Source organism: Punica granatum, chromosome 7 (genome assembly GCF_007655135.1).
Source record: "Punica granatum isolate Tunisia-2019 chromosome 7, ASM765513v2, whole genome shotgun sequence".
Classification (NCBI taxonomy): domain Eukaryota; kingdom Viridiplantae; phylum Streptophyta; class Magnoliopsida; order Myrtales; family Lythraceae; genus Punica; species Punica granatum.
The window spans coordinates 16,780,264-16,790,889 of NC_045133.1; the positions used below are offsets into that span (position 1 = coordinate 16,780,264).

The following is a 10,626-nucleotide window of genomic DNA, read 5'->3' on the forward strand; positions in this document are numbered from 1 at the left end:
ACGCCAGCGTCTATATAACTGGTCAGTCCGGCCCGAAAACTTTTGCCGCCACGCGCTCCAACTTCCTTATGTCCTTCCTGCCCCAGCGATCCAACTTCCTCGATTTGAAATTTATTTTCATTTATTTATTAATTTTTATTTACTAAGAAGTGGTGTCTCGATTTCATCCAATTAATCTCCACAATTCATTTGAACACTTTACAAATACACAAGACTTATCAGCTCAGGTGGATCGATCCGTGTAGGTGGTCCCATGAAAAATATTCCCTAGCATAATTTTCAAATGACTCGAAGTCCAATTTGGCTCGTAAATTTGAAATTAAATTTTTGCAAATGAAAAAACCCCCACATGTCGATGGGCGAATCATGAAATTATTCCAATTTTGGATTACATATGATTGATGCATACATATTGATTGCAACAAATAGATGTGTGAACGTAAAAGCACTGCAAAATTTGCTGGGGGTGATCCATTTGTGCCCTCATTACTATGCCAGTCTCTTGGCCAGGCAACTTACAGGTACGTTTTTTGGATCATCTGCTTCCACGGGCTTGTGGGGTGTTAATTCGATACCAAAACTAGCAATCTCCAAGCGATTTTTTTCTCTTTGTATGAAAATACAGTTTGGGTATTATACTATATCCAAATTTATAGATCCCAAAATTGAATCAAATCTTTTAATTCATCAGACCAGACTGTGTCAAAATAAGGAATTAAATAAAATATTTACTCCCCATTGCAAATATGGCAATTCCCATAATTTTAATTTCAACTTCTCTCTCATCCCATTTCCCATTTGACATTTGCCATCCTTTCTCCTACTCCATAGCCATTTTCTCTTCTACTTCTTCTTCCTCCTCTGCCTTCCTGCTCCTTCCAAATCACCCAACTCATCTCCACATATAAATACCCAACCAAACATCCCAAAGACACAAACAAAAACCCAACAAAGCAAAAGCTTATGAGAGCTGCTGCCTTCCAAAAGTCTCTCGTCTCACTGTTCCATAAGAATCCCACACTAGCTTCTGCAGTCATCAAGGGCGGTCTTGGATCCTCTGTCTCCGACTTTCCACGAAACATTTTTCGCGCTAGCTGCCATACCATGTCTCAAGATTCTCAGTTCGAGAGCCCGAGAACCGTCGTGAAGAAGGTCTTGGCTAAGCAGCAGAAGGAAGGGGAAGGGGCCACCGTCAGAAGGAGCATTGGAAGGTTCCCGTTCTCGAAATCCCTTTGATCGCCTTCCTTTCCTCTGTTCGTGAGATGATTTTCTCGTTCAGTAACGAACCCGATTGTTCTTGGATAATCTTTTTCAGGATGGAATTAAGGAACTTGGATCCATTTCTTATGCTGGATGAATTCTACGGTACTGCATCTTTGATCCCGATGACCAGTTGACTCAGACTTATTAAATTCATTTAATCACTTAATTAGTTTTTTTTTTTCTGAAATAATTAATTAATTAATTATTTCGAATAATGTAATTAAATAGTGATCCTTGATTGTTGCAGTGTCCCCTCCTGCTGGATTCCCTGACCATCCACATAGAGGTCTCACACACGTACCATCAAATTTCGGTTTTTTTTTTTTTTTTTGTCGGAACGAATTCTATTATTCTTCGTGTACAATCGGTATGACGGATGTTCTTAATGATTTTTCAGGTTTTGAAACTGTCACCTACATGCTGCAGGTAATTAATCGCTATCTCTCCATCTCACCAAACCCAAAAAAGAATTGATTTCATTCAATAACGATGAATTCGGGGAGATTGAATTCTCTTTGCTTCGAATTTCAGGGAGCCTTCACCCACCAAGACTTTGCCGGTCACAAGGGAACGATCGGAACCGGCGATGTTCAGGTACAACGTCAAACTTCAAACTCCGACAAATCTCCACCATAAAAACAATTCCGACTTTGAATTTTTTGATATGATAATTGAAAAATGTGTCGTGTTGTGAACAGTGGATGACCGCAGGAAGGGGAATAATCCACTCGGAGATGCCTGCTACTGATGGGGTCAACAAAGGGCTGCAGCTTTGGATCAATCTTTCCTCCAGAGACAAAATGTGAGACAACTTATTCCGAGTCTCTCAGAGTAACCGACTGATCAAGTTGTTAAATCGGGAATGCCCTCGGAGTACTTTTAGCAGTTTTGCACTTATTTTGCTCTGAATTGCTATTGCAACAGTTGGTTTGGGTTCATATCGGATTTGGTTTTCATTAACTCTCATCATCATGCTCTTAACCGCGCAATTCTGAACCATTAGTTTCTTTTTTCGAGTTTTTTCGGTTTAGCATGCTTATATCTGTTTTTTTGGTATTATGCTTGATGAAAGGGCTTTTCAGATTTATGCTAAGTTCTGATCTTTATCGGCCCTTCTTGATTTATAGAATCTGACATAAGAGAAACCGACTTGCAGGATCGAGCCGAGGTACCAGGAGCTCCCGAGCGAGGACATACCGACAGCAGAAGCGGATGGGGTTGAGGTCCGTGTGATTGCTGGGGAGTCCATGGGGGTCCGATCCCCCGTCTACACCCGGACTCCAACAATGTACCTCGATTTCACACTGAAGCCCAGGGCGCAGGCCCACCAGCCCATCCCGGAGGACTGGACAGCGTTTCTTTACGTGATTGAAGGCGAGGGGCTGTTTGGGACCCTGAACTCGCCACCAGCAGGGGCCCACAACGTGCTTGTGCTGGGCAAAGGGGACGGCCTGAGTGTGTGGAACAACGGATCGAAGCCGCTAAGGTTCGTGCTGATAGCAGGGCAGCCGCTGCACGAGCCGGTGGTGCAGTACGGGCCGTTCGTGATGAATTCGCAGGCCCAGATCGATCAGGCGATCGACGACTATCAATACGCCAAGAACGGGTTTGAGATGGCAAAGCATTGGAGGTCTCAGTCTTAGGGAGGGAAAATGACTTGGGAGCCACGATTATTGATATATTTTGATTATTATTAATTTTCTTGTCCTTTTGCAATGCGTCGATTATTTAAAACAAAAAAAAAATCACTTAGGAAAATAATGAAGAAATAAATAGCACAGATTTTTCTTCTTCTCTCTCTCTTCTCCATTGTTGCAATGAACGACACAATCTAATGCAACTTATGAATTGGCAAATGGGCCCTGCATGATCCGATGGTCTCATCGAATCGTTCCTAACCCGTAAAATTAAGTTAAGGTAAGAATCTTCGAGTCACGAGAGGTCGCTATCGGTCGGGCCGTTTTCCATTGTGGGTTGGAAGAAAGGGGTGCTTCTAGAAGGTGTGCAGTAGGAAGTGTGCAATCAGGGTGATCCACTAAATTCTATGATGGAGATAAGCTTTTATCATTATCATGGCCTTTTGGTTTCCCTCTCTCCCCTCCAAAGTTCATCAAAGATATTTTCTCTCTCTTCCCATGCCAAAAGGCAACATTTTTATCATTCCTTTGTCACAATATGTGGCTAATGGTGGATGAAAAGTTCGAAAAAGTGCTTCGTCCTTCGACTATTGATATCGGTCACTCATCTTCCATAAGTGCGAGCGGATATGTTTTGAATTTATCGGTGCCACGAATATATAAGAAGTTTACTTTATTAAATAATTAAGGATTGAATATAATGATCATCAAACGATTAGAATTATACCTGTGTTTTGGCATCTAAAATTAGATGACAGTATTTTTCTCTTTTTACTTTTCTTTGCTTTTGAGTTTTAATGGGAGTTGAAATTAGTGGGTAGGGATTCGAAAATCCTTTTGCCTTTTATTTTCCCTCCTCATTTGAGAGATTGGGTTCTTAATCATCATATCAACACCACCCAAGAAGTTGACCTTCCACCAACAAATATTGGAAAATTGCTTAGAGCCACTTCAAGAAAAAGCTTGAAGTCGGAGTGACACATCCTCGAAAAAGCTTATCTAGTACATTTTAAGGACCGATATTTGCGTCTTGTAAAAGTAATCTTTCTTTTGATAATATTGACATAATAAAAAGTTAATCTAACAGTCACAGAAGGTCGGAACCATTATAATTTTCCAGTTCCTCAGGGTAATGTGCTCAATCATCCAACGTTGTCACATCGTTTGTGTCTGTGTGCGCCGGAGGGAGATTTAAAAGATCTGCATCCACACAAATAGCCACAATCTGACTTGTGAGACATGACATAGCCACACAAATAGTGTCTATGAAAGTGAGGCTGCGGTCCTTTGCCATTGGGAGTCCTCATCATTCAATTTTGGTTGAAAATCGGGCATATCACGACTCTGACTTGTGAAAAATAACATATCCCTACTGATATATAATCAACTTCATCGTTCATCATGATGTCATGTAGTCATGCTCGAGAGAGCTGGCAACTATCAGCAAGCTAAGCAGTGCAGGGCAAATCCTCAAGTAATAGAGAATGAAACTTAATAAGATACTAACAAGAATGCGATTCAATAATCTTACAATTCTAATATCCCTCATCCCTCATCGTTTCATCCTACTGACCGCCCCATAGGGGAATACACTTGAACGAAGTTAAGATAGTTAACATAAGCTTCGGAATTCTGCCCTGTTTCTTACAGAAAACAGTAATACTTATTCGTCATGCAGCCAGATACATCGGTAGATGAAAGGATAAACATAATCCCAGTCCTCTGACAAGTCAAAATTTCATCCAATTCCACCTTATTATGCACAATTACATATATTAGTTCAATAAATATCCAAAAGTGACCTCTGTTATATGTTCTTGACCTGAATAAATAAGATTTTGTTCTATGATGCCATACAATTGAAACAACCATAATTATCGAAGAAACAAGCAAAGAACCAAATCCATCCAACTTAATCAAATTGACAACCCGACCTTAGAACCACACTCCTCTTGAGCTAGAAAGTGAGAAGAGTCACCTTGAACAGCAAGAAAAGCCCTGATTCGACTTTGAATCAGTTCCATTACCAACAAGTGTTACCCTGTTCACAGATAATTCTGCTTTGTACGCATCCGAATTTAGAACCTTCCTGCTGACACTGTTATAGATCTCTTTGATTACAAGCTCGAAAGCTGTCTTAACATTTGTTGAATTGAGGGCTGATGTCTCCATGAAAAATAGACCTTCTGATTCAGCTAGGCTTTTTCCTTCCTCGACACTCACATCCCGGATGTTCTCTAAGTCACATTTGTTCCCGACCAACATTCTTGCAACAGTTGTGTCAGAATGAGCTGCACATGGTTCATTTTACTTCAAGCTGTTAGAGATATGAACATGTGGCTGAAGACGAAAAACTTGGAGTGAATACCCAAAATAAGCAACTGATTCCACATTAGAGAATGAAAAGTCCATGAACTGTCGACTAGTGAAACAAATAATCGTATTATCTAGAGAAGAGCCATCAAATTTAATAGGAAAGGTGCAGGAGTGCTCCTCACGGGCCACCTTTAAGGGTGCTTTTGGAAGGAGGGAAGAGGTAGTGGGAGGGAGATGGAGGAATTCGTATATAATTTTTCTTATTACTTCGTCCATTTCCCTCCCTCTCCCTTTGTCCCAAACAGCTTATGTTTGGGACAGGGGAGATGTGATCAAACATCCTTTATCCCTATACAAATGGTAGACCCTCAGGGAAGCTCAACAATGCTAACCGGGAACATTTACTTTTGAGGCAACAAACATTACGTTGGTCTTTTTTTTTTTTTTTTGGCCACATAATGGTCATTTGATCTAAAAAATCTAGTAAGAAATGGGCAGGAAGTGTAAAGTTATATTAAAATGAAAGAGTAGGGTTGGTTGATTACTGGATTCATAGATGATCTACATGTATCATGATCCTCATCCAATCTGACGGCTTAAGCTGTTTATTATAAATGTAAAACCGGACTTTTCCCATAGTAACACCAATTATAAGCAGAAAACTCCAACAATGCAATAATATAGCAAAAATACAGTACATTCAATTCTTTAGAGGAGGTTGGTGCAACAGGAGCTGAGGAAATGGAAAACTAAAGTATCATAAAGAGGTCTGGGCAAATGAGAAGACATTTAGGGGATGAGCCGATGAGAGGACATAGATAAACGAAAGACACCAGCATAAAACATGAAGATATAGATAAATGAAAAAAGCCAGCATAAAAATTTGTGGCAGGGACCCCAAGGAAACCTTGGAGAACTCTCAAGAAATGGCTCGAAAGGGGCATTCACTAAAAACATGATCCAGAAGAAAGCCGAGAGACCTTCCTAGGAGTAAGCATTGCTGCTCTTTTGCTCCCAATCAAGTACCTCAGACCCACAAAATTTAATGCAATAGCAACAAGATAAGACATTCGATGATTCTTACACTACTATTATGGTTCTCAGATATGTCCACTTTCCACTACAGTAAATATGAAAGAGAAAAACATCTACTCTGACAGGTCAAACTCGCAGGAGATGCTATTAGAAATGAGAATACAAGAATCAGAAGATGAGAGAACCAGAAAATTGTTTATGCCCTAGAATTTTTTTGTAACAAGTGAAATTTTGTTATATAACAGCATCCATGTGCATTAATCTGCTTGTATTGTCCAGCCGAAACTCATAGGAAGAAAACTCTGCATAACATATATAGCCAACATGACCATCTTTATGAGGGCATAGTCTATAATTTTATTAGTTAAAGCCAAATACCAAGACGAGGAAGCAAAGAGAGGTGCATGGTACATGTACAAAAGATAGTTAATAAAATGAAGTAGAAGTGCATGAAGCCTATCAAATGCTTTAGTAAGAAGTGGGATTATATAGAGGAGAGTCATCGTGATTGTAGTGGGGGTTGCATGACATGAGAGGACGCCATCAGAGCTCTCGCAGAAAGCATGACAATATGGAGAAAAAATTGGTACCACAACATGATCCTTTACCTTTTGTTGTAATTTCTCTATTCCTGAGCCCATTTACAAGATCAGCACAGATAGCAACGGGATTAACGAGTTCAGTTAGATCCATTTGCACAAACATGTTAAATGTTAAGTTTTATCTAACGTAGTTATTTATACTGTTATACATATTGACAGCTACTTCAATCTGCATCTCTGAAGAAAATTGATGAAACTATGTGGAGAGGTAACATTGCAGCATCTAATCAGATTAGTCAAAGCAAAGTACATAACAACACACAAGCAGGGAAGAAGAAAGAAAAGAGAAGGAGAAAGAGGAGGAAAAGAAGATGACCATTAGAAGCAACCCATCACCAACCTCTATTTCTGGGACTAGTTATCAAGGAACAGAAGGCCCAAGACACAAAATATGACAACTCTCAATAGAAGTGCATCAAAGAAGGGAAGAAGAGGCATCAGAAAGCACAAGCAACCCGTGACAACATCTACTTTTCGCTTTGTCAGATCAACCAACCAAGACACATCCCATATATAGCCCTAGCACCCATCAACTTTGCCAAATCAGTTCTAAAACCCACGGTACAACATTTTCATCGCCAGATCCTTAACCCAACTCATCGAACTAAAGAATCCGGAAATCGCCCAGAGCCAAAACTCACATCCCCAACCAAATCGCACCAACTGCCCTCAAATGGCAAGGACATAAAGCATGAACCTTTTACATAACAGCCTTCTGTCCTCAAGGGTTTGAACAGCCTAACATTGACGGCATTCCATTGCAACATGGTTTGATCTGATTGAGATCAGGCTGATGCCATTAGGCCGCAAATTCGACTCGAATTTTCACATCTAACACTATATGATCTCACAATTTCTCTTGCAGCACAAAGATCTGATAGACGGCAATGAACTCATCGGCACTGACCCACTAAAGCTCATCTCAGACTCGAGATAGCTACAGATCTGAAAATCGTGCTGGAGTCATATCTAAACAGAGACCCAGTCTACGCAACTTCCACTACCAATCACCCAAAATGTTTGGAACTAAGTACGAAGTTAGCTAGTGGGGAGCAAGGGGGGCGGCTTACTCTTGAGCTCATCGAGCCAGCGGCCGACGTTCTCAAAGGTGGTGCGGCGGCTGATGTCGTAGACGACGAGGGCGCCGACGGCGCCGCGGTAGTAGGCGGAGGTGACGGCACGGAAGCGCTCCTGGCCGGCGGTGTCCCAAATCTGGGCCTTGACTTCCTTGCCGTCGATGTCCATGCTCTGGGTCTGGAACTCGACGCCGATGGTGGCCTTGGAGTGGGGGTTGAACTCGTTGCGCGCGTAGCGGGAGAGGAGGTTCGACTTGCCGACGGCCGAGTCCCCGATTATCACGATCTTGAATAGGTACTCCTCCCCTCCCTCCTCGTCCGACGACATTGCCAGCGGCTGCTGTGCCCTCAGCAGAACCTTCCCCTTCCCCTTCTTCTTCTTGTCCTTCTTCTTCCTCCTCCGCCGGGATGCTCGCTTCGACCTTGAAAGCAGAGAGTGAGAGAGAGAGAGAGAGAGAGAGAGGGGGGAAACCTTGAAGACGTGGGAAAGTGGTCTGAATTAGTGGAGACGACAGAGAGAGAGGATTGATGGAGTTGGGGATTCTGTGTCCGCCAGGCGTATGCGCTCAAGCGTGAAGAGGTGGGCCCCTAAGTTCCCTGGGCCATAAGATGTGTTGGAATAGGCGCATACGCCGAGGGTACGCTCGAGTGTGGAATGGGGATCAGAGCTGGCACAGACAGGAGACCGCTGAGGATCGTAACGTAATATCAGTATCGAAAGTGATTTCCGGGCCCACCGACCGATCTTCGAATTCAAAGTTTATGATATTTTTTTTTTTCCTTCCTAATTTTTTTCTTTGAGGTTTTATCAGTTTCTTTTAGAAGAAACATTCTGGCTGGTCCTCCAAATATCAATTTACCAACAATTTGATCCTCCAACGATTTTTACCAACAATTCGAACCTCTAAAGACGAATCCGTCAGAAAAATTGGCCCCGACGTTAACGGGCCGCCCATGCCGTCACAAAAAGCTGATTTGGCGCTTGCTTGGCTAATGACCATTAAAATATCAATTTTTTTTAGTTAACGGGCCCCTCTCTTGTCGTTTTACATCTCCCGCCCCCATAAAATGACGTCGTTCATTTCCATCCCCTCCTTCGCTCAAAACACCAGAAAAAAATGTCGTTTCTATTAGAAGCTCCTTTCACTCCACTCTGTAAAATCGAATCCCCCCAAACTTGAAATCATAATTCTATGAAAATTTGGGGCAGAATGAGTGAAGAAACAGAGGAGAAGAAGGAGCAAACAAAGGAGAAGAAGGACGAAGAATATCGAAGAAGCTCTCCTCCCCTCACCCCACCTTTAAGCATGAGAGTCAACACTCCCATTGCTGCAAAACTCGCGGTGGGTATGATGATGGCTCTTCGACTCATACTCTTAACACCCAGCTATAGTTGTTTAAGCATGGATAGAGATGGATCCGTCTTCTGTAATTGCATGAGGGAATGACGAGATCTACAGAGAGCTGATGGGAGGAGAATGGGGGAATTTGATTTTGCAGAGTTGAGGGAGGAGACTGTTATGGGAACGACGTCGTTTAGTTGTTGGGGGCCGGGGGATAATGTGAACAAATGGTTGGTAAATTGATTTTCAGAAGACCAAATTGAATGTTTTCATTGGTCACAAATCTATAGAAATTTCCCATTTCCGAGAAGATCTTAATGGTACTATTTTATAATGATATAGTGAGAATAAATAACAAAGTTACAACAATTAAAAATAAGGATAAAATATTCTATAAAAAAAATTAAGATTAAAATATACTCTCCTTTCTAAAGATTTTGTTTTACGATACCCTATCCAATTCTTAACCAAAATAGATACTATATTCCATTGATATTGTTGACTTAATAACTCAACTTTTATTTGTTTTTCACTTTTATCCTAATTCTTTTTTCTTTTGAATTATTCTCATTTTCAACCATACACGGTTTATCCGCTTTGGTCTTATTGTTCGAATTTTCAATAGACCTACTAATGTGCAATACTTTTAAGAATAAATAACTTTTCGAAATTAAAAAAGAAAGGGGAATTCCTCGTCAACAACTAGTGAGTCTTTCAACGATCTAAAGCATGGGTGTCTGTTGGTGAAACCTCCACCCCTCAATAGTAACATATGAAACTACGATGATCGAAACGGCGAGATAATGCCTAATACTGATCAATATTTTTGTGAATAAAAGATTTTTAGAATAAAATTACAAAATAGAAGAACACCATAGGGAGCCTACTTAAAGTTGACAACTATATGATTGCCCTTTGAACTCCTCGGTCATCTAGGGTAGGATGCGACAGGCCCTCTACCACGCCCCTAACACTCATCCTTCCTTACCTACACCCCTCATAAGTTATCGTCAACCTGTGGCTCCCGCGCCGAGTAGTGGCAGCATCATTCCTCTTCTACACCTTATTGATGTTTCCTTTTCTATTTATTAATATTTATAAATTATTTTATTATCCATAAACTGCATGGTTGTAAGTTTATATGCTTATATTCTGCGGTAACTACTACTAACCGTCCATTGAAGTTACGGACAACTATTTTTCTGGTTTATAACCTCGGGTGGTGGTATGGTTGCCAAGAAAGGCTCCATCATTAATACTATTTCAAAGATCTTAATTTAAGATATCGATGTTACTGGCTCTGTCTCACGATTGCAAATGCCCCCATTATAGATAATTGAAAACCTTCATTCCG

The 10,626-nt window shown here is 41.1% G+C and overlaps 2 protein-coding genes across 2 annotated transcripts; one reads left to right on the forward strand and one right to left on the reverse strand.

Moving 5' to 3' along the window:
* Positions 1-808: 808 nt before the first annotated feature.
* LOC116212631 (pirin-like protein) lies at positions 809-3,059 on the forward strand. Its single transcript, XM_031547260.1, has 7 exons — positions 809-1,211; positions 1,316-1,365; positions 1,511-1,549; positions 1,661-1,689; positions 1,795-1,857; positions 1,962-2,065; positions 2,420-3,059. The coding sequence occupies exons 1-7, from the start codon at positions 964-966 to the stop codon at positions 2,904-2,906; spliced, it is 1,020 nt and encodes a 339-aa protein (XP_031403120.1). The 5' UTR covers positions 809-963; the 3' UTR covers positions 2,907-3,059.
* Positions 3,060-4,603: 1,544 nt separating this feature from the next.
* On the reverse strand, positions 4,604-8,425 carry LOC116214038 (ras-related protein RABA5c). The gene is made up of 2 exons (XM_031549260.1): positions 7,924-8,425; positions 4,604-5,191 (listed from the first exon to the last, which is right to left on the reverse strand). The coding sequence occupies exons 1-2, from the start codon at positions 8,255-8,257 to the stop codon at positions 4,875-4,877; spliced, it is 651 nt and encodes a 216-aa protein (XP_031405120.1). The 5' UTR covers positions 8,258-8,425; the 3' UTR covers positions 4,604-4,874.
* Between the last annotated feature and the right edge of the window lie 2,201 nt (positions 8,426-10,626).

What these genes read in the sequence shown, in the direction of transcription:
- LOC116212631 (XM_031547260.1), top strand. Translation starts at nt 964, where the DNA reads ATGAGAGCTGCTGCCTTCCAAAAGTCTCTCGTCTCACTGTTCCATAAG. An exon ending in TATGCTGGATGAATTCTACG is followed by an intron (nt 1,366 to 1,510) that starts GTACTGCATCTT and finishes TGATTGTTGCAG; the next exon opens with TGTCCCCTCCTGCTGGATTC. An exon ending in CCCTGACCATCCACATAGAG is followed by an intron (nt 1,550 to 1,660) that starts GTCTCACACACG and finishes ATGATTTTTCAG; the next exon opens with GTTTTGAAACTGTCACCTAC.
- LOC116214038 (XM_031549260.1), bottom strand. Translation starts at nt 8,257, where the DNA reads ATGTCGTCGGACGAGGAGGGAGGGGAGGAGTACCTATTCAAGATCGTG. An exon ending in CTGGCTCGATGAGCTCAAGA is followed by an intron (nt 5,192 to 7,923) that starts GTAAGCCGCCCC and finishes AACCATGTGCAG; the next exon opens with CTCATTCTGACACAACTGTT.